The 23,946-nt window shown below is 42.1% G+C and overlaps 1 protein-coding gene across 1 annotated transcript in view; it reads right to left on the bottom strand.

The window, feature by feature from the left end:
* Positions 1-1,273: 1,273 nt before the first annotated feature.
* Positions 1,274-23,946, bottom strand: part of LOC127968946 (transient receptor potential cation channel subfamily M member 4-like) — a 100,077-nt gene continuing 77,404 nt past the window's right edge. The window contains exons 17-28 of the mRNA XM_052570446.1: positions 22,577-22,684; positions 22,439-22,485; positions 22,086-22,324; positions 19,221-19,336; positions 18,912-19,044; positions 18,430-18,604; positions 17,428-17,593; positions 17,156-17,337; positions 16,932-17,064; positions 8,597-8,639; positions 8,415-8,508; positions 1,274-2,639 (exon numbers count right to left, since the gene is read on the bottom strand). Of these exons, the coding sequence (XP_052426406.1) occupies positions 2,611-2,639; positions 8,415-8,508; positions 8,597-8,639; positions 16,932-17,064; positions 17,156-17,337; positions 17,428-17,593; positions 18,430-18,604; positions 18,912-19,044; positions 19,221-19,336; positions 22,086-22,324; positions 22,439-22,485; positions 22,577-22,684 (1,465 nt within the window). The 3' untranslated portion in view covers positions 1,274-2,610. The remainder of the gene's footprint in view (positions 2,640-8,414; positions 8,509-8,596; positions 8,640-16,931; positions 17,065-17,155; positions 17,338-17,427; positions 17,594-18,429; positions 18,605-18,911; positions 19,045-19,220; positions 19,337-22,085; positions 22,325-22,438; positions 22,486-22,576; positions 22,685-23,946) is intronic.

Raw genomic sequence — 23,946 nt, 5'->3', positions numbered from 1 at the left:
GGCGCTGGAGAGCAAAATTAGTTTGAATGCAAAATACAATTTCACCACTAGATGGGAGTAATTCCTACTTACTGTCCCTTTAAAGTAAACATTATTCAGGAACAGTATTACCATTAATATATTTTTTTTTTATAATCGATCTTAAGATAACTTCAAAACACTTATTATTTATTATTTAATGTTTAATTCGGTAGTTACCTTCAACAGTATCGTCAACTGTGGTCTCTTCATCTTCACCTTCATCTCCAGCCTCCTTATTATCTTCATCAGCAGATTCCTTCTCCTCATCTGCCTCTTCCTCTTCCTCACCTGGTGCTCCCTCATCCTCTGTGGCTGTTTCTTCTTCTGTTATCTGTTGTGCTGAATCCTCTTCTTCTGCTAATTCTTCCTCTACTTCTACCTCCTCTTTCTCTGCATCTTCCTCCTCGTCTTCTGCTACTTCTACCTCTTCCTCTATGTATTCCTCATCTTCTTCCTCTGCTGTTTCCTCTTTATCTATTACTCCTCCTGCCTCATCATCTTCCTCTGCTACTTCCTCTTCTGCCTCATCCTTAGCTGCCTCATTTATCTCCTCTTCTGGTGTCACCTCTTCCTCAAAAGCTTCCTCTCCATCGTCTTCATCTTCAGTTCCCTCTGCTTTCCCATCTCCTTCCAATTCTTCATCTACTTTTCAGATACACCTCCAACCTCCTCCTCATCAGCCACCTCCTTTTTCTCAGGATCCAGACCACTCAGCACCTCGGCTTCATCACTTCACAGCCTTTCTTCAGCCTGTACAGAATCCCTGAATGGCCCAGTGCAAAGCAGAGCTATGATAAGCCCCAACAGCCAGCTACATGAAGCTATCATCTTGCAGTCGTTCCCTCACACAAATACAGCCAAACAGTTTATAAAAAATTATGTTTGTATCTGAAAAAAATGTTTGGCTTTAGTAGCTCGTCACCATTTAGAACTATTTACCGGCTCAGGGTACTGACCCACCAAAGTCTCTGTAGCATTTGCTTAGGATCATGTACGATCGTTTGGGCTTTATGTCTTAGAAATTCCTTTTAGCCTTTTGACATTTGCAAATAAATTACAGAATCTGGCCCCATAGTCTAAAGTTATATGGGTGTTAAATGGCCAATTTTTACCCCCATTATATGGAATATGCTGAACAGATCAACCCTCTGGTCTTCCCTATCTGACTTCAAACACATTCCAAGATAACTAGATGCTAGGTACCAAGGGCCTGGCTGACCAGCAAACTCACATTTCCACAATACACAACACACACATTAAAACTTTTGTTTATTTGGCTTATAATGAATCAGTTACAAATGTATCTGGTACTGTACAGTATATGCATTTTGTCTGTATGTTTCCCTATTACATTAGTCTTGTTACGACTGTTTATTTGTATTAGTTAAGCTCTAAATGCTAATATTCAGGTACTTTATATGAATGTAAATATGGTTTAATAATTTCTAGATGCCTTATTCTTGGTATCAAAATGATCTGCTCTTTAATCCTCAAACCATGATGTAATCTATGTGATAGTGAAATGCATCATACTATTTGTACCATACTTTGGGTAAACCTACACCAAGTATTCAGTACAGTCATAAAGAAAAGGTTAGATAGATAGATAGATAGATAGATAGATAGATAGATAGATAGATAGATAGATAGATAGATAGAAACCATTGTAAAACGATTGTAAAACCATCCAACCCGAACATCCTGTTGCAATTGATAAGTCTATTTATCTCCTCCCTCTCTGCTGATTCTGTTCTGCTGATGTTGTCAAAATAGTACAATCCTTTAAATAGTTGCATCAGATTTTATGGTTTTTTAAAGTAAAAAACTGAATACAATATCACACAATGAAGAACTTATAGAAATCACAAAATCAAACTTAAATCCAAAAATTACCCATACAAAATCTGAGAATATTGTTAAAGAATGCAATTACAGTATGAGTTTTATGAATTTTTTTTTTTTATATTTTATAATTATATTTTTTTAGTTTGTGAGGTTTGTCAAACAATACATTTAAACATTAAAAAAATCCCTATTAAACAATATACTTATTTCATGTAATGTAACATATGCGTGTCAAGATATGTGCCAAGACTATACAATCAATAAAAGAGTTGTTCATAGGTTTTCGGTAAAAAAAAAAAAATGCTAAAAATTAAATACAAAGTATGTTTGTTCCTACAGCAGCTTTTAAAGGGATAGTCCACCAAAAATCATTTACTCACCAATGTTGTTGAAATTTGTGAACATTTGTTCGTCCCCACTGACTTCCATGGTATTTTTTTCATACTATGGAAGTCAATGTGGACAAGCAACTGTTTGGTTACCAATTTTCTTAAAAATCTCTTCTTTTATGAAGAAATACTGTTCTCTTCCCATGATCACATGGAAAACCAGGACAGGTCATTTGGGAGCTCTAAACTTGTAAGAGCAGGATGAACCAAGAAAAGACCAGGATGAACAGTTTAAAAATGGAAACCAGAACAATACAGGCAGTTTTTGGACAGGTTTCACTAGCTCTCTGCAGCGTCTTGGTTCTTGTGTCCATGAGAGTGAGAGATAAAGATGACTACAGGGAAATAGGCTTTTTCATTTCACATTGGAGGCTGAAATGAAAGCTAACAAAAAAAAAAACACAAATCAGTTTAGGCTGGAAAATGGAAAAAAATAAAATCTTCTAATCATCAGACAATAGCCTATATATTTAACTAAAGCTGTGGTTCTCAACTGGTGTGACTGTACGTCAATAAAAAAAATAGACAAATATTTGAATGTACTCAATCCTCTATCCTTATATTTTACAAACTGTGTAATGTCCAAACAGAAATTTACAACATTTCACAATTATACCACTGAAATAAAAGCTATTATTTGAAGGGTTAAAAGTTTGAGGTTTTGAATATTTAAAGGTTAAGAATTATGATATGCATAATAGTGTTATAACTTTTGTGGCGGGGTGAGGAACTACACGACAACCGATGGACAGAGAAAGTCCCCGAAGGGTGGATTTATTAAGTGAAATGGTGCTCTTGGTGAAGGCGGTGTTCTCCGTGGCGCTTTAAGTCCCTCGTGCTCGCTGTGTCCTGAGTGGTGGATCCCGTGCTGTGCTCTCCTTGGTGGGGCTGACGGTCACACGCTGCTCTCTGAAACAGAGGAGGTAAGGGTTAGCGTCTTTGTTGGGAGACATTCCTCCCCACTCTGTCTTCCTCCTCTGCCTAAATAGGCGCCGCTTGATGAGCTGCAGGTGCGGCCGCTCAGCCCGTGATGAGCTCGTGCCGGTGATTCCGGTGTGTTGCCAGGGCGACGCTGACGAGCGCTCGGGACGCATGTCACACTCCCCCCCCTAAGCGTCGACCTGCGCCTGCGGTACAATGGGGAGATATGGGGAGGGTGGGGAGTGGAGCCTGACAGACCTGCGAAAGCTGCCCCTATCCTGGAGAGACCGTCCGCGTTGGCGTTGGCCGTCCCCGCCCGATGTTGTATGGTGAAGTGGAAGTCCTGGAGCGCAAGGAACCAGCGGGTTACCCTGGGGTTGGTGTCCTTTGCGCGGGCCATCCATTGCAGTGGCGCATGATCTGTCAGCAGGGTGAACCGGCGTCCGAGGAGGTAATAGCGGAGCTCCAGGACTGCCCACTTGACGGCCAGTGCTTCCTTCTCCACGGCGGCATACCGTTGTTCGGTCGGGGTCAGCTTCCGGCTAATAAAGATCACCGGGTGTTCCTCGCCGTCCTGGACCTGGGAGAGAACGGCTCCCAACCCGGTGTCCGAGGCGTCGGTTTGCACCAGGAAGGGGCAGTTGAAGTCGGGGGCTCGCAGGACTGGCTCCGTGGTGAGGGCTGACTTCACCTGCTGGAACGCCTCTTCCGCTTCTGGACTCCAGGCTATCTTCTCCGGTTGCCCCTTCCTGGTCAGATCTGTCAGGGAAGAGGCTAAGGAGGAGAAGTTAGGGATAAAACATCGGTAGTATCCTGCCAACCCCAAAAAGGCTCGTACCTGGGTCTTGGTAGAGGGCCGCGGTGCCGAGAGGATAGCTGTCACCTTCTTTTCCTGGGGGCGGATGAGGCCACGTCCCACGCAGAAGCCCAGGTACTTGGCTTCGGAGAGAGCCAGGTGACATTTCCGGGGGTTGGCGGTGAGCCCCGCCCGGCGGAGGTCCAGCAGCACCCTCCGGAGCCGCTCTAAATGTTCCCCCCAGGTCTCTGAATGGATGACTACGTCGTCGATGTAGGCCGCGGCGTAGGCCATATGGGGCCTCAGCAGGACATCCATGAGCCTCTGGAATGTGGCGGGGGCCCCGTGCAGGCCGAAGGGAAAAACCCGGTACTGCCAGTGGCCACTGGGGGTCGAGAAGGCTGTCTTAGGCTTGGCATCCTTAGACAGGGGGACTTGCCAATACCCCTTGGTGAGGTCGAGAGTTGATATGAACCGGGCCCTTCCTAGTCGATCCAGGAGCTCATCGACGCGGGGCATGGGATAGCCATCGAATTCAGAGACCTCATTTAGGCGGCGGAAGTCGTTGCAGAACCTTAGGGTGCCGTCGGGCTTCGGGACCATTACAATGGGGCTGGACCATGGACTCCGCGAGGGCTCAATTACCCCCAACTTCAACATCTCCTGCACCTCTGTCTCGATTGCGTGTCGCCGAGCCTCCGGGACACGATAGGGCCGCTGCCGGACGATGACTCCTGGTGGTGTTCGGACTTCGTGCTGGATGACGGTCGTCCGCCCTGGCAGAGGGGAGAACACATCCGAGAACTGACCGACCAGGTGCTGCAGTTCCGTCTTCTGGGCGGCGGAGAGATGGGGATCCATGTCCACAACCACGGGAGAGGTGGCGGCGAGGGCCGAGAGCTGGGACCCGGTCCCCACCCAGCGCTTCAACAGGTTTATATGATAGAGCTGTTCTTCCCTTCGGCGACCGGGTTGGCGCACTTTGTAGGTGACGGGTCCCACCCGTTCGGTGACCGTATATGGGCCCTGCCAGCGGGCCAGGAACTTACAGGCTGAGGTGGGGACCAGTACCATGACGTGATCTCCCGGCTGGAACTCCCGGGGTTGGGCAGCCCGATTGAAGAGGCGCTGCTGGTCTTGCTGGGCCTTGGTCAGATGCTCCCGGACCAATGGCATGACCCTGTCGATCCGCTCTCTCATGGCCTTGACGTGCTCGACGGTGGTCCGACATACCGCAGGCTGTTGTTCCCAGGCTTCCCGGGCGACATCTAGGAGCCCTCGGGGTTGGCGGCCGAAGAGGAGCTCGAAGGGCGTGAAGCCGGTGGACGCCTGGGGCACCTCCCGGACCCCGAACAGTACATACGGGATCATCTGGTCCCAGTCGCGTCGGTCCTCGGCCGCGACACGCCGCAGCATCTGTTTGAGGGTCTGGTTAAAGCGTTCCACGAGCCCATCGGTTTGCGGATGGTATACGCTGGTCCGGATCTGTCGGACTTTGAGGAGTTTGCAGAGGTCAGCCATGATCCGGGACATGAAAGGGGTGCCCTGGTCGGTCAGGATCTCCGCTGGTAGGCCAACCCGACTACTCAGTAGGAAGAGCTCCTGGGCGATGTTTTTGGCGGTGGCCTTGCGGAGGGGAATGGCCTCTGGGTAGCGGGTGGCATAATCCACGATAACCAGGATATGTTCATGCCCCCGGGCGGACTTCGGCAGCGGCCCCACCAGGTCCATCCCGATGCGCTCGAAGGGCACCTCAATGATCGGCAGCGGGATCAGCGGGCTAGGGGGAGGAGTATGTGGCGAGGTCCGTTGGCACGTCGGGCACGCTTGGCAGTACCGCTTGACATCCGCCTCCAGTCCTGGCCAGTGGAAGCGGTCCCGGATCCGTTGCACAGTGTTTTGGGCGCCGAGGTGGCCAGCCATCGGGTGGGCGTGGGCGAGTTCCAAGACCGCCGGGACTTTGCTCCGCGGTACCACCAACAGCGTCTTTTCCTCCCCCCTCCGCTGGCCGACATAATAGAGCAGGCCGTTTTGGATGATGAAGTGGGGTGTGGGGTGGGGAGCTGGTTGTAGATCCTCTCCTTCCGCCACCCGCACTTGAGACCAGCAATGCTTGAGGCGCTCGTCCCCACGCTGCTCTTTGGCGAGCGTCCCCCCTCCCGCTATCTGCTGGAAGACATCGAAGAACAGGTTAGAGTTTTGGGAGGGGGACTCACCTCCTCGAGGGCTGTCCGACGTCAGCAGCGCGGGGCCTCGTCGAGGGCGCCTTGCTGGACCCCGGCGTCGGCGGTTCCCGGCCGGGCTAGCAGGCTGTGTGCTGGAGGTGAGGAGCTGATCGAACCCCGGCCAATCCCGGCCGAGGAGAACGGGTACCGGTAGGTTCCTTAAGATTCCCACTTCGACGGGCCAGGAACCAGGTGTCGCGGTGATGGTCACTCGCCGGGCCGGCACATGCCTGGTATCCCCGTGCACGCACGTTATCGCCAGCCGGGCTCTGGAACCTGTTCGGGGTGGAAGGACAGTCGGTTGTATCAGGCTTACCCCACTGCCCGAGTCGAGGACGGCGACAAATGGCCGGCCATTGATGCGCACCGTGGCCCGTGGTGCCTTCGGCGCTGGACCGTGGACTGAACAGCCTGCTAGCCATGTCCGTCCTGGGGAACGCGGCGGCTCGGTGGGCATGGGCTCGTCCTGGGGGCCGGGAACCGCAGGCCTGCTCACGGGTCGCTGGGTGCCCTCCGGCGAGCGTCGCTCCTGGACCACCCTTCGGGGAAAAGGCGGCGCTCGCTCCCCTATCTCCCGGTGTTGGGCGGCCTCCGCCAGCTCAATGGCCTCCACGAGCCCGTCGAGATCGGTGGGGTTCCTCATGCCAGCCGCCTGCCTCAACGCGCGGGGAAGGGCGCGGAGGAGTCGGTCGATCACCACACGCTCAGCTACCTGGTGTACGGAGGGACCCCTAGCCAACAGCCAATGTTGGGCCAACCGGGATAGTTCGGCCGCCTGGGCGCGAGCGGGCTGTCGAGCTCGATATTCCCAGTCATGGAACTGCTGCGCCGCACAGATTGGGGAAAGGCCTACTCGGCCCAGGATCTCCTTTTTCACTTCTCCATAGTTCCGGCTTCTCTCGGCCGTCATGGTGAAATACGCCCGCTGCGCTTCCCCGGTCAGCAGCGGCGCGAGGAGACGGGCCCACTCGTCCTCTGGCCATGCCTCCCGGACTGCGGTGGCCTCAAACATCCGAAGATACATCTCCACGTCGTCATGCGACGTCATTCGTGGCATCAGCTGGACGGCTTGGACACGGGGGTCAGGCAGCGGCGTGCGGTGGGCGGCGGCGCGGAGGGCGGCGAGCTCACGTTCGGCGTCTCCTTGACGTGAGGCCATGTGCTCCACTATTTGTTGCTGGCGGATGCTCACCTCGGTGAGGTGTTTTAGCAGTTCTTCCATGCCGGGGGAGGAGCGGCCGCCTGTGAAAACAGAGCAGAAACAAATGACAGGGGGAACAAAAAGAAAACAGGAAAAAAAAAAAAAAAACGGGTGGCTTTAACGGTCTCCTCAGGGGTCGGTTGTCGGTGTCCACCTCACACTCTTGCCCGCATTCTCCACCAGTGTGGCGGGGTGAGGAACTACACGACAACCGATGGACAGAGAAAGTCCCCGAAGGGTGGATTTATTAAGTGAAATGGTGCTCTTGGTGAAGGCGGTGTTCTCCGTGGCGCTTTAAGTCCCTCGTGCTCGCTGTGTCCTGAGTGGTGGATCCCGTGCTGTGCTCTCCTTGGTGGGGCTGACGGTCACACGCTGCTCTCTGAAACAGAGGAGGTAAGGGTTAGCGTCTCTGTTGGGAGACATTCCTCCCCACTCTGTCTTCCTCCTCTGCCTAAATAGGCGCCGCTTGATGAGCTGCAGGTGCGGCCGCTCATCCCGTGATGAGCTCGTGCCGGTGATTCCGGTGTGTTGCCAGGGCGACGCTGACGAGCGCTCGGGACGCATGTCACACTTTATAACTTTTTTTTCGTTTTTCAATCACCCATTTTTGTTTTACAGTAGAATTTAGTAATTTACAATTAATATTTTTCTGTCATCCGTTTTTTAAATAAAATAATTGACAAAATAATTAATTTTTTTTCTGCAGACAGATATATAGATATATAATTTGAGCATAAAAAGTATTTTTTTAATTTATTTTATTTGTTTACTTGCATATCATGTTACTATAAATTGACATCAAAGAACCATGAATATTTGAATATGCAGTTAAATTATAGAAATATTAACTTAAAATCTCTGTATTTATATATTTATTTGAACCCTTCTGTTAAATGATCACTTACTATTTTTGAATGCTTTTCTTGAATCATTTTTTTTTTTTTTTTTTGGTGAGACACCAGTTGAGAAACACCATGTTAAAATATATTTGAGTATTGTGCCAGAAGCAGGGGTACCTTGGCGAGTCGGGGGTGCTTTAGGGATGTTCACTGTACTGCTCTGAGACAAAGCTTCCATAATCCACTGAAGAGAAGATGTGCAGTACTCTATCTGAACACAGGGGAGCATTCATCTATCAACAACAGCTAGATATAGTTGATATGCAGCATAATACAGATATCACATCATGTGCCCTTACATCAGATTTTAGTCCTAGCAGTCTGCGTTCAACATTGTCCACTCTGAAACACACATCACATTAACATTCTGCTTTAATCTGAAAAAAAAAAATTGTGATCACATTTTGATTTGATTGATCTGACTCGGATTGATAGTTTATACTTTTCTTTTAGCAAGTAAAAGGCCTTTTTTATAATTGTATAAATATCCGCTTTCAGGCAATAGTTCACCTGTCTTTTTGCTTTGGAATCTTTACTGATTTTAGACAAGTAAACATAACAATAACATTTATCTTGTTAGAAATACAGTATTTCAAGATGATCACTTAAAAAATAACTTAATTTATTTATTATCCATGCAACATTTATTACATTTTATTAAAAGTTATCAAACATGACACATCAGGTTCATTTCTCAGTCATGATTGCATAATGTAGCTTTAAATGTTTAGAAATGTTATGTTAGTCTGTTGTCCTGTTATGAAGATTTCAATGATTACATTACAAGCTATGAGAATTTGAAATTACTTTTGGCCATATAATATTACCATCTGCACCAAACAGTTTTTTTTTCTTTCTCTTTGGGCCTTCGAATTAAATAGCGGTGCTTTTTAACTTTGACAATGAGCTTGATATTGATTTATCTGGATTTCTCAAATAATATACCCCGCATAAAACACACACACACACACACACACACACACACACACACACACACACACATATATACACACACACACACACACATATACACACACACACACATACACACACACACACACACACACACACACACACACATATATATATATATATATATATATATATATATATATATGCTACCAGAATTTCATCACCACATCAACTTTCTTACTAGAGAGCAGAGCACACTGGATTACATATATACAAAGTTAAACCTGTTAGCCAGTGAGTTTCTACTTCAGTGTGTTACGAATATAACTGTGGTGTTTTGGAAAGAAGACCCTTTGGGCTTTACTAGAAAAAGTAATGGGTTGAAAGTCAGATGTCTCATGGGTTTCTATTTCAAATCTGAATAAAATATCATGAAAAATGAAATGATACCCCTTAGCCCTTCCCCTTTCCCCAACCCCTCCGTTTCGCAAGTTCACGTGAAGGGGTAGGGGTGTCTCGATTCTCTTTTGGTGGGAGGGGAAGGGGAAGGGGAAGGGCCAGATAGCCCTTCAAACGAAAATTTTTCAGGACCACACTTCAAACGAAGGGGTATGAATTATCTCGGCAACATGGCTTCTACAGCAAACCAAAAGACATTTAAATGTAAGCTTTTTTGGAATAAATAAAGATTTTAACGAAAAGTAATCATTTGTTTTATGTTACATTCAATTGTGAGTTCATATTAATGGTCATGTTACTCAAAGAAATGTTTGCAAAAAATCGCTAATATTTGCTAATGTCATATCATTAAAGACTGCATGATAGTGCCACAGCATATGTCTGATCAGGGTGATAACTCCCATAGACATTGATGGGGGCTAATCCCCCCCGATAATCAGAGATGTATAAAGTACTAGAGAACCATACTTGAGTAAAAGTACAAGTGCTCTATCAAAAAAGTGACTTGAGTAGAAGTAGAAGTGCTCTTTAAGCACCACACTTAAGTAGAAGTACTAAAGTATTCAACATTTTTTGTACTTAAGTATTGCAAGTAGTCTATTTTAAAATTTACTACTCAAGTACTGAAAGTAAAAGTAGAAGTATTGTGTTATGTAGCTATTAAAGAAAGTAGTCAAAAGTTTGAACATATTGTTTTTACTATTTCAAATGATCTACCTAAAGGACACAATTCCTTTGACTGTAACTTCTTGTAAACAAAAAATGGTTACTAAGGTTAGTTAGCCCAATTTGCAAAATGATGTCATTAATAACTTACCCTCATGTTGTTACAAACCCGTAAGACATCAGAGGGTCATTTAGAATTTTTTGAAGCATCGAAAATACATTTTGGTCCAAAAATAGCAAAAACTAGACTTTATTCAGCATTGTATTCTCTTCCGTGTCTGTTGTAAGACAGTTAAAAACAAAGCAGTTTGTGATATCTGGTTCGCGAACGAATCATTCGATGTAACCGGATCTTTTTGAAACAGTCCACCAAATCGAACTGAATCGTTTTAAACAGTTCGCGTCTCCAATACGCATTAATCCACAGATGAATTAAGCTGTTAACTTGTTTAATGTGTCTGACACTCCCTCTGAGTTAAAACAAACCAATATCCCGGAGTAATTCATTGACTCAAACAGTACACTGACTGAACTGATGTGAAGAGAGAACTGAAGATGAACACCGAGCCGAGCCAGATAATGACTCGTTCACGAGTCAAGAACCGTTTCTGTCCGATTCGTGAACCGAGGAGCTGATGATACTGCGCATGTGTGATTTAGCGTGAAGCAAACCGACACACAGAGCGCTGAACCGAACTGATTCTTTTGGTGATTGATTCTGAACTGATTCTGTGTTAATGTTATGAGCCCATGTGCAGTCAACTCCAATGACGCCATTGCATCGAGCGCAAAAGAATCGGTGAACTGTTTTCTTCAACTGGTTTATTGAATCGAACTGTCAGAAAGAACTAACGTTACTGGTCATCCGAAAACCGATGCAACCGGTTCTTGACTCGTGTACGAGTCATTATCTGGCTCGGCTCGGTGTTCATCTCTCTCTTCACAGCAGTTCAGTCAGCACGCGCAGTCTCGCTTGATTCGCTCAATGATGTGCCAGCTTCATCAAACCTGCCATCTACAGTTCTGGCAGTGGTTTGTAATGGAATGATTCGTAACATTATTATAATTGTAACGAGTAACGATGCAGCACATAAAAAAAAATATCGGAGTAAAAGTATTAAACTCAGCGAAAATGTGTACCGAAGTAAAAGTGGAAGTAGGAGAAAAAAATAATACTCTAGTAAAGTACAGATACCGCCTTTTAGTACTTAAGTACAGTAGTGAAGTAGTTCTACTTCGTTACTATACATCTCTGCCGATAATTAGAAATCGCTAAACCCTTTTCTCAAATATTGCCTATTCGAGAGAAAAAGAGAAATGGAAGTTGCGTGTATTTGCGTCTGTGCGTTTATCTTTGTGATTTTATGATTGTTTCTTCTCGTTGCTGGAAAATATAATGTAGCGATTCAGTATTTAAACTGTATTCAATAAAAGTCATATAAAATAGAATTGGGATTGGGCCTAAACATACTGTACCATTGCATAGTTTTTTTTCAATTATGAAACATTAGACAGAAACTTAGACATCATATAAGTGATTTATTTGAGCACTAGAAAAATAAATTACAATAAGAATAATTTGAGTAAGAAAAATAAGAATAATAATTAAAATTAAAATAAATATGCAGTTTCTTAGTGTGAGTTATTCCATAACAGACACAAACAGTTATGTCGCTGAAGAACTGAAACGTAAACAAAATAATTATGATCCATATTACAACGTTATTGCTTTGTTGGACCAAACGTGCTCCATGAGATGTCGTTCAGTGGACCCTTACCTTTCTAACTAAACCGGGATTTACAGCTGTGAATGTGTTTATGACTCGTTATTACGATGAATCTGATATTTACTGCATTTCTATTATTCATGTTTTTATGTGTACTGCTTACACAAATTTAGCATATACGGTCTTTATAAGCTTTCCATTTATAAGCTTTCCAAAAAAAAACGAACTGTCGTCGATGTTTGAGGCTTAGATCTTTGTAATGATATATAGTTTGTCAAGATTAAATTTGTCCCGTTTCATTTAATCTATTCATAAACACTGACACGTGCAAGTTTAGGGGCTTTGAGGACGCCCGCGTCGGGGTGCTGGCTTACAGGTTAAAGGGAGCTTATATAGTAGGGGTTTTGCAATATACCGGTATTGACAATAACCGTGATAGTAAAAGCAACAATTATTGATAATGTGTTCATTTAGTGTGTGATGATATATTGGTATTCATGAGTTCCCCTAGCCTGTATATGGTCCCCAAGTTTCTAGAAATTTGAATCGGTGTAAATTGAGATTTTTCTATCTTTCTCTGCCTTTGAGATTGGAAGCTCAAACGGGCTGATCTTGAATCTCCTCGTTGTGACGTTACAACGAGAATTGTTACCTCCCCTTTCTCTGCTTTGCCCGCCCAAATATTTACATATAATTCAGTCGCAATGTCAGCACAGGCGTTACAAACAGACTTTTATGATATGGGTTCGACAGCACCAGCACAAACAGTGAGTAACAGTGTTCATTAATGCCTGATCTGTGATCAGTGATTTCTGATGGGTAGCTAATCATTCAAGTTCACACAGACTTTCTTTCTAAATCGTTTAATACTGTTTATGCATCAGTGAATCAAGCCAGTGACTAAACGATCAACTTCTCGTTGTTTCTCTTAGTAGCATGAAACAAACCTGTTATTTAAATTGTGATTTAACTACAGAGAGCGATCAAAGAGCGCTCGCTTTTTTCCGGAGCTGTTACACATCGCGAGTATATCTGCACACTTGCCCAAACTGTCGTCACAATGAATGACGCTGTTATGCTGCACAACGGAGCTCTTACTGTATTCATGTGTTTGCTGTTAAATGTGGTGAAAGCATTTTGTGAGAGAAAACGTGTTGCAATAATGATGAGATCACTGCATCCACGCGATAAACAGACTCTGTCTACTCAGTGCTCATCACTGCAGCCTTTCATGTGATCGAAAAAAATAATTATATAATCAACACTTCCACGATTCGTTAATCTCGATAGCTGTAATAGTAAAAAATAAATAAATAAAAATTATATATATATATATATATATATATATATATATATATATATATATATATATATGTCGGCCAATCACAACAGTTGTGGTTTACTCGGAGTCTCACAGCAGACACGCCCCTTCAAACAGAGCATTCAAGCCAGAGGGCTAATATCAGGATCTAAAAAATGCTTTTTATTTCTAAATTTTAAATGTAAAAATCATACTAACAATATAAGTACACCTAAGGAAACATTAAAAAGCACTTAAAGAAAAGGAAATAATCCATGTCATGGGACCTTTAAAGGGATAGTTTGACCAAAAATGTAAAAAATGCATCCGAAAACTAATGCAACCAGTTCTTGACTCGAGAAAGCATCAATCTTTCATTCCTTATCTGTCTTGTCCCGGTGTTCATCTTCAGTTCTCTCTTCACAGCAGTTCAGTCAGTGTACTGTTTGAGTAAATTAATATTGGTTTGTTTTAACTCAGAGGGAGTGTCAGTCACATTAAAAAAGGTTAACAGCTTAGTCATGTGTGGACTAATGTTTATAGGAGAAGCGAACCGTTTCAAACGATTCAGTTCGATTTGATGAACTGATTCAAGAAGTTCCGGTTACATCGAGTCATTCGTTTGTGAAGAGGATATTACTACACTGCAGTGAACATGCTCACAACAGACCCGGAAGACATGGACAGTATACCGTACATACATTTTCAATGGATGGACAGAAAGCTCTCTGACTAAGGGGCCATTCACAAATTGCGTCTTTTCCGCGCAAGTTCATTATTTCCAATGTAGGCGCGCGGCATGCGTGCTCATAATGGAAGCGAGGCGGTCACGGCGCGCACGCTTACACATTAAACACTGGTATGTTTAATGTCTGAAATATTTTATAGAACCCTTCAATACAGTTGATAAGAAAAATGTATATGGGGGGGGGGGGGGCTGGACATAGTATCAGAAAAATGGCACTTCAGTGTCCATAACTTTTAATCTTTTTGAGCATTATCAACTCAAGGTTCTTCTTTACAAAAACACCAAAATTATGTGTGTAACACACTGAAGTAAGGAACTGTTGCAATTTTAAGTTAGAGTCATAAAATAGGGGTGCTGGCTAACAATTGTTAAAAATGTTACAAACCTGATATTTACTTTGTCATTATAGTGTATGGAGTGTACATTGATTTTGAAAAAAAGTAATTTAAAGCAGTTAGGAAAAAAATTGAAGGGGTTTGAATACTTTCGCCAGGCACCGCGTTCAACGCAAATCCCGCCCTGCAGCTGATTATAAGGCCGGTGACACACGGGCTGCGTGGCGTTTTTTGCTGCGTGTCAGTTGCGTGACGCGTTTCTGCTGCGTGACAGTTGAGTGACGGCTGCTTCATGTTTTCTGTGTCTTTACGCACCAAAATCATTGCCATTAGCGCGCTGCTCCTTTTGTAGGTGACATAGAGGGAGACCGCCAGGATCTTGTCTTCACGACAACACTATCTATACTTCATGTTGAGCATAAATATAAAGCATACTGAGACTTCCGCCACTTAATATGTTCGTTTGGAAACACGAAAATGTACTTCCGTGCACAAAATATTGCATTCGTTAATTTGGCACACACGTGCACCGTACTGAAAGCCCTGTACTGAAACGGTCCGGTACGAATACACGTACCGTTACACCCCTAATATATATATGAGCACAACTGCCCGATCTCTTTGGAAAGAAGGAGAAAGCGACGTGAGGGGATCCCCAGTATTGCAGCACAGCGACACACACAAGCCATGACACAAAGTTACGGAAACTAAACAACCGAAAGCAATGTATGTCTTCCTTAGATGTAATGTTAGTTCGGTACTTCAGTGTTGGGTAAAATCCTATTATAATCTCCTTTATGGTAGAGAATGCTGCTTACTAGGCTACAAGTAACAGCCTTTATACAGTCTATGGTAAAGGCAAAGATGTTGAAATAAACATTCACACAATCAGCTTTTCCACATGCCCCGATAATCAAAACTTCTGCTTAGCGCTTGCTCCATTTATGCAGATCAGTTTTTGTAACTGTATGACTTAATCCACCTGTTGTTTTGGTCTTCATCAGAAGTCGCTTTTTAACCACTGAAAATGAGGAAGCGAATTTGAAAAGTGAAATAAAATGGACCGAAATTTCAATATTATACATCGTATTTTTAAACCAATTGAATATTTTGGAAGTGTATTCTGGAACGTGAATATGAATTATAGATTTTTTTAATTATGAAAAGTTGTGTGAAATATTTTTAATTGAAATATTCACAGCTTAAACGAACAACTATGTTAAATGTCAGGACCTAAAAATGCAAGCCTTGGAAATACAAGGCATTAAAATGCAAGTACAGTTAATGCAATGCATTATTTTTCAGTTAGTGCTATTCAGCATGCTTTTTTGTTTCAAAGACATATGTCATTATTTTACTTCCATAAGATTTGTGGGATGCACATCCAGGGCACGAACCTCCCATTCCACCACATCCCAAAGATGCTCTAATGGGTTGAGATCTGGTGATTGTGTGGGGCTATTTTAGTACAGTGAACTCATTGTCATGTTCAATTAACCAATTTGAAATGATTCGAGCTTTGTGACATGGTGCATTATCCTGGTGGAAGTAGCCATCGGAGGATGGGTACATGGTGGTCATAAAGGGATGGACATGGTCAGAAAAAATGCTCAGGTAGGCCATGGAATAAACAATGCCCAATTGGTACTAAGGGGCCTAAAATGTGCCAAGAAAACATCCCCCACACCATTACACCACCACCAGCAGCTTGCACAGTGGTAACAAGGCATGATGGATCCATGTTCTCATTCTGTTTACGCCAAATTCTGACTCTACCATCGGAATGTCTCAACAGAAATCGAGACTCATCAGACCAGGCAACATTTTTCCAGTCTTCAACTGTCCAATTTTGGTGAGCTCGTGTAAATTTTAGCCTCTTTATCCTATTTGTAGTTAATATGAGTGGTACCCGTTGGGGGTTTTCTGCTGTTGTAGCACATCCGCCTCAAGGTTGTGTGTGTTGTGGCTTCACAAATACTTTGCTGCATACCTCGGTTATAACGATCTAACAGTTATTTCAGTCAAAGTTGCTCTTCTATCAGCTTGAATCAGTCGGCCCATACTCCTCTGAACTATAGCATCAACAAGGCATTTTCGCCCACAGGACTGCCGCATACTGGATGTTTTTCCCTTTTCACACCATTCTTTGTAAACCCTAGAAATGGTTGTGCGTGAAAATCCCAGTAACTGAGCAGATTGTGAAATACTCAGACCGGCCCGTCTGGCACCAACAACCATGCCATGCTCAAAACTGCTTAAATCACCTTTCTTTCCCATTCTGACATTCAGTTTGGAGTTCAGGAGATTGTCTTGACCAGGACCACACCCCTAAATCCATTGAAGCAACTGCCATGTGATTGGTTAATTAGATAATTGCATTAATGAGAAATTGAACAGGTGTTCCTATTAATCCTTTAGGTATATATAAAATACAACCGTATGAATAGATAACACTGAAATCATATTACAAGTGGTTGATTGACTCACTTAGCAGTCACGCGCTTTAGCCTCTCAGAGTCAGTCCCTCTTCGTTTATTGCTCTCGAGAGTCAGAAAGTTCTCCTTCTGGAAGGTCTCCCATTTCACCAGCCTGTTAGCATCTCTTCCCTTTAACTGCAGTGCTATTATAAAAGGCAAATGCACAATTTTAACTTTACACTACATTTCATCTTCAACAAGTCTGCTTGAAATGCAGTTCATTTCTAACTTTACCAAATCGATGGAGTTTGGTGGAAGGCACTTTGCGTAAGTTTCTTTTGATTAAGAGGTTGATGAGGGATAGGATGATGAACGGTGGAGCGAGTGTTGGACGGGAATGATACTCCACTATCAGATTATACCGCTGAAACTTCCAGTATGTGTCACTGTGCTCCTGAACCTTAGAGAAGGTGTAGCTACAGAAACAGACACAAAGAGAATAGAAATACATGGATGGATGGATAATTTGATGGCTACATACAGCAGATGAATGACTAGACAAATACCTGAATGTGGCGATGAGCAGGTTGATTAGTAGGATGTTGGTGACTAGCAGGAATATGACCAGCAAAATGACCACAAGCCAGTTGTGACTGGTGTCTCTACATGGCTCTTTCCCTTCATTAATCAGTGTCAGATTATCGGTGCAGTCTCTATCCCAATATTTCCCAGCTTAAAATACATAGACACAATATCGTCAATGGATGTTAACAGTAAGTTGTGAAATATTTTTAGTGTCAATATAAAGGAATAGTTCAGCCTAAAATTTAAATTTGTTGAGAAATTACTTAAGCTTAATCAATGTAAGATGTAGATGTTCATCAGAACAGATTTGGAGAAATTTAGCACTATTTCACTTGCTCACCAAGGGATCTTCTGCAGTGAATGGGTGCCATCAGAATGAAAGTCCAAACAGCTGATAAAAACATCATAATAATCCACACGTAATCCACACCACTCCAGTCCATCATTTAGCATTTTGTGAAGTAAAAGCTATGCATTTTTAAGAAACAAATTCATCATCAAGGCATTTTTTTTTTACCTTTTACGTGCTTTCAGCTTAAATGAGTCTTCTATCCACAATATCACTTTCTCTGGCGAAAAAGTAATCTTCTTTCAACCACACATGCACAGTTCAAGAACCGTTAACAAGCAAAAACTAAATAAAAAATAAATGTTGGTGAATTTTGATGTGACAACAGGGGACTTTTTTTTACTGGAGAAAGCACTGTTATGAAATATGTACTCATATTTTGCCCAGAAACAATGGCGTGAAGATAAAACACCCTAATGATGGATTTGTTTATTTATAATATTGTTATGTTTTTAATAGCTGCTTGGTCTCTCATTCTGATGGCACCAATTCACTGCAGAGGATCAATTGGATCCGTTTTCCAAATCTGTTTCAGTGAAGAAACAAACTCCTACATTTAGAGGCAGCATGTTTTCAGCAAATTTTCATTTTTAAGTGAACTATTCCTTTAAGTGTAAATCAGAAGTGAACATACTGTCTATTTCTTCCACAGGAATATGTCCAAATATATGCAAATATGGTCTGTACAAGACTCGTCGAAACACTCTGTCAGGGCTTGGGTCATATTGGTATAATAGACCTTGATTGGCCACGCCATACGCAATCAGAAACACTCCCAGGAAGAATAAGAAGAAGAATGCATCCTTTATCTGTGGTTCATTCATAGGAAATAAAAAGAGTAATGAGATGTGAAAGGTCTCCAAATGTTGCATTAAATGTTGTTTAAATTAATTTTAAGCATTTTTTATCTGTAAACAGTTGACACAATGGAATTTTAGTAGTGTAGTCTTTTAGGTTTGGAGGGCTTTTAAAAGCATGAAATCAATCTATATTTTTCAGGACAGTTGCTTGGAAAGGTCTTGATTTTAAAGTAATGCATTGTATGCATAATGATTTTTGCTGGATGGCATCTATAGAGCTTCATTTTGACTTTGATCACCTCTCTGATTGTCTCACCATTTTGCCAAGTATGATGATTTGTGGGCCCAGCTGTCTGTGAATGGCAAAAATATGGATGAGTCGGAGCGTGAAGACCATGTAGTCCATACACAGTATACCACGTCCCATGTTGAATGACCAACTGAACATCCTGAGAAACATAAAGTACACATGAATATAGTTTTAGCATCATTACTCCAGTCTTCAGTGTTATGTGATCCTTCATACATAATTCTCATATACTGATTTGCTGCTCACAAAATCTTTCTTATTATCATCAACGTTGAAAACAGTTGCTAAATATTTTAGTGGACTGTCAAGCATTACCTGCAGCACAATCCAGCAATAAAGAGGGAGATGGCAAGAACATCAAACTTATTCCAAACATCCTGAAGATACAGCATCAACCTCTGACCAAACTTCTTACTGCCCACAATGAATGTCTGGGAGTAAAAGAGTAAAAAGAGAATGAATGAAAATTCTTTCTTTGTTTCACTTCTTTGATACAGGGGTTAAAAAAATAAATAAAAAAATTAAAAAAATCTTTTGACTGAACATTTTTCCTTGGCCAAACCCCATTTCACAATCATACCTGTAACACACCCAGTTTAAGACCAGTCTTCATCTTCTTGTAATTAGGAGCACTTGTCGTCCTAATTTAAAAAATTTAGGAGCACCTTCTAATCAGTAATAAACAAAATTGTCTTCCTAACACAAAGTGAAAATTGACTCAAACTGATTTACACGGGCCTTTTTCCTTTTATCTTTGTAAATCATTTTTTTTTACAATTTTAATGTAATTAAATGTATGCAGTGTTTCCTCTAGAATTCCTCTAAGACTATTTCTCATGGAAGATGCCCCCTCCCCACCCAAGAATCATGTGCACTCAGAATTGAATGAACTAACAAGTAAATAGTAAATAATAAAAAATAAAAATACAAACAAATAAATTAATGGCAATCAATAACACAAACAAAAACAATAACAAGATACAAATTAAATTAAAGCTGCAAGCAGCGATGAACGGGCCCTCACACCCGGGCTCACCACCAGCGAGTGGCTTTAGTAAAAAGGTGAAGAGTGAGAAATATGCATTTAAAGTCATAAATATGAGTGGAATATATCAAAGTATATTCCATATATGTTCCAATCTTCCTGTTGCCAGCAGGTGGCACTATCATTATAATGGAATATTGGCCTTCAGATGTGTTCAGGCCAGGACTCTTATCGAACATATGACGTTTGGAGAAGATCGAACATTTTATGCCTGAGTTACAGCAACTTCCTTTTTCATGGCGAAACGTAGAAATTTGTCAGGCTGCCATGGACACGCCCTTTAACAAAACCTCAAGATCTTAGCAAATTAACATCACAAAGGGCTTTAGATTATACTGACCAAGTTTGGTGTTGATCTGAATAAATCTCTAGGAGGAGTTCGTTAAAGTACAACCCCTGGAAATGGCAAAACAACACAAATTTTGCAGAGAAAATTCAAAATAACTGAGTTCCTGTCGGGATCCGAATTTTGTACCAAGAGACTTTTTTGTAGGTGTTACATGTGTGTACCAATTTTTGTACATGTAAATGAAACGTAACTCGAGGTGAACTCCATTGAAAGAGTATAGGTGGTGCTGTAGAGCCATTTTGCCACACCCGATAGACTATTCACCTTCAGATCTGTTCAGGCCAGGACTCTTATGACACATGTGAAGTTTGGGCAAGATCGGACATTTTATGCCTGAGTTATAACATCTTTTATTCCCATGGCGATACATCGAACTTCGTCACAGCGCCATGGACACGCCTTTTATCGAAAACTCAAGATCTTCACAACTGAACATTACACAGTCCTTTAGATTAACTGACCACAAAAAATACATTGATGTCAAAAGAATTTCTAGAAGTAGTCTGTCGCAGTGTAAAATATGCTTTATCACATTTTGAATTTCAGTTAGTGTGTAGAGTGTATGTTTGGGCATAAATAAGATCTACAAAGTTACGAATCTCAAAGTCAACTCCAAATGGATATATTTCATATTTTTTTTAAATCCCTTTTCAAGAGCTACAATGAACAGCTCGTTTAGACTACATCGCTGTTTTCTGGTGTTTTGTGATGCCACCAAGTGGCCCATTAGAATATCCTTAAAATAATTCCTGCCTACATAAATTCAAATGATTGGAGGGTGGGGAGGGGCATGGTTGTGGTTAGAATGCTTGGTTGAGTACTTCAGTCAAGAAGACGACAAAGAGGAAGAAGAGTGCTGCTGTAGAGTTAGTGCATCAGAGAAAACGAAGAAGAAGAAGAGCTGCTGTAGGGCCAAGTTTTTGCCATGTTGAAGGAACACAGTTTTTTCACCCCAATGCCCAAATGTCTTTGTTTGGCATTCCTAAAATGGATGCCATCAGGCCAACCGGTAACTGATTTACATAGCCACACCTGACCCGCACCCGATCGTCACATTCAGGGTTCGTACAGTCATGAAAAACCTGGAAAAGTTATGGAACTTTAAAACGGCAATAACCAGGCCTGGAAAAGTTTTGGAAAAATAAATAAAACCAAAAAGTTTTGGAAAAGTCATGGAACTCTATTTCGCACTTCTCTGTATAATAGAATTGTGTTTAATCCGGTCCTGAACTTGGATGCAGGATTGCGCATATATTGCATTACTCATTCCTGCAGCTTTCGACTTTAAAATGAGGGAAATTGCTGCAAAACATTTATTCTATATAGCATGTAGGTCTGATGAGTAAATAAATATCAAGACTTTGTAAAAGAGCATAATAGGACCCCTTTAAAAGCTGTCACTCTCCTTATCACAATCTGTGGGTGCACATCGATTGAGAGCACACGAGTGATTTCTCAAGACTCAAAATCATGTGCAAATTCCTGCGGGAATAGTAGAATTATTATTAATAGCCACAATCCCATGCCAGATTCAAGTCCTGCCCTGCATTCTCTGCTAATAACCCAACTGTGAATTATGCAGCAGCGTGGTGTTGTCAGTGAGACACTGCAGCTGTGGAGGGGATTAATTTTCGTGTGCCAGCAGAACAACAACAATGCGCTAGACATTTCTTTTCCTCTCATTTTTTCAAACTGATGGAAATCCGTCCTAGCAATGGAAAACTTTAATCCTTGTTGATATATTATACAGGAAAACAGGAAATGATTTGAGAAATGCAGCATCTACCTCTCGGATCTCCTCGCAGATGAACGTGAACACCCAGAAATACAGCACATACTCAGAAACAGCAGGGCCTTCAGGCGGAGGCTGCTTGAAGTCGACCAATAGCACGTAGGCGTACAGAAACAGGAAGAGGAAGTACATCACAACGTTGCCGATGAATGAAGTGACAGGGGCGTACCAGAACTGCTTCCAGCGGGAAACCCAAAACGGGATCTTCTTGGATCGGAAACTTGTAGCAGTACCTGCTTAAAGGAAGGAGTTAACAGTGAAGCCAATAAGAAAGACCTATTTTGGCCAACCAGATCAAGAACAGGAAACAAAATCATTCTGGTGGATTTTAAAATAAAAAAACAGACCTTTTGTTAGTCGCCTGATGTTATTTGAGTCCTCGTGAACGCCTTCACTGTTCAATATTGCAAGAAGGTAATGGATAAAGACATGTTGGTCTACAAAGATATTATATTTATGCATGTATCAAATAAAACCCAATTTACTGGTGTTTGATGTCAGCGAAGGAGAAAACAGTCTCTCCGTAATTACAGTCTGTTGCTGAAGGTGGAGGTGCCATCACTGATTTAACTTCTTCTGCATTCTCTGCTTTTCTGTAAAGATGATATTTCAGTCATTCTTACTAAGCAGTGTATTTTCAGATTTTAGCCTATTGAATAACATTTTGTGAAAATGAAAATATTAGTTCATAATTTCCATAGTAGGTAATATTTCTATTAATCTATTAAGACATTTTCTATGTGCCACTTTATTTAGGTAATAAAAGTCAGTTTATCCCTTACTGTACTGCTCATGTCTTTTTGACCCTATATTGCAATTAAATCCTAATCTAATCATGACAAACTATATATCGTTGGAAAGGTAGAGACTCCTAAATAGATATTTTACCAATCTTTTTTGTAAAAAATGATGTAGGAAAAGTAATAGATTAATTTATGGCAAGAGTGCACCTCAAAAACCTACATCATAACAGAGGATCCGACCTTTGTCAAAAAAAGTCTTCTTTGTTGCCTTTTTCTCTATCACACTTTTGAAATCATCAGAAATTATATATCACTTGAAACTTAAAATATCAAAATTCATCCTTTGAAACCCATTTTAAATTCAAACGTTGCATTACCATGAAAATGGTACATCAAAATAATTTAACAAAATGTTTTCCGTCATGAATTATACAAATTTGGTTTGGATCATGCACTTTCAAGTCTATGTTCAAAAATGTGTCTAACAGTTAACAGGATAAAAAGTTTTATGTTTGTTTATGTTCTATTGAATGTTTAATTTTGTTTGTTCAAAATCTTACCACAACACAACAAAAACAAATAAGTAATTCTTTTGTATTATTTTATTTTGTTTATATTTTTGGAATGTCATAATAATTAATAATAATTCCTTACATTTATATAGCGCTTTTCTAGGCACTCAAAGCGCTTTACATAGACAGGGGGTATCTCCTCATCCACCACCAGTGTGCAGCATCCACCTGGATGATGCGACGGCAGCCATATTGCGCCAGAACGCCCACCACACACCAGTTTACTGGTGGAGAGGAGACAGAGTGATGAAGCCAATCAGCAGATATGAGGATTGTTAGGAGGCCATGATGGTCGGAGGCCAGTGGGCGAATTGAGCCAGGATGCCGAGGTCACACCTCTACTCTTTTCGAAAGACATCCTGGGATTTTTAATGACCACAGAGAGTCAGGACCTCGGTTTAACGTCTCATCCGAAGGACAGTGCTTGTTGACAGTATAGTGTCCCCATCACTACACTGGGGCACTAGGACCCACACAGACCACAGGGTGAGCACCCCCTCCTGGCCTCACTAGCACCTCTTCCAGCAGCAACCTAGTTTT

This window comes from Carassius gibelio, chromosome B12 (assembly GCF_023724105.1).
Source record: "Carassius gibelio isolate Cgi1373 ecotype wild population from Czech Republic chromosome B12, carGib1.2-hapl.c, whole genome shotgun sequence".
Classification (NCBI taxonomy): Eukaryota; Metazoa; Chordata; class Actinopteri; order Cypriniformes; family Cyprinidae; genus Carassius; species Carassius gibelio.
The sequence above is the reverse complement of the archived record's forward strand: the minus strand, read 5'-3'. Positions and strand labels throughout refer to the sequence as shown.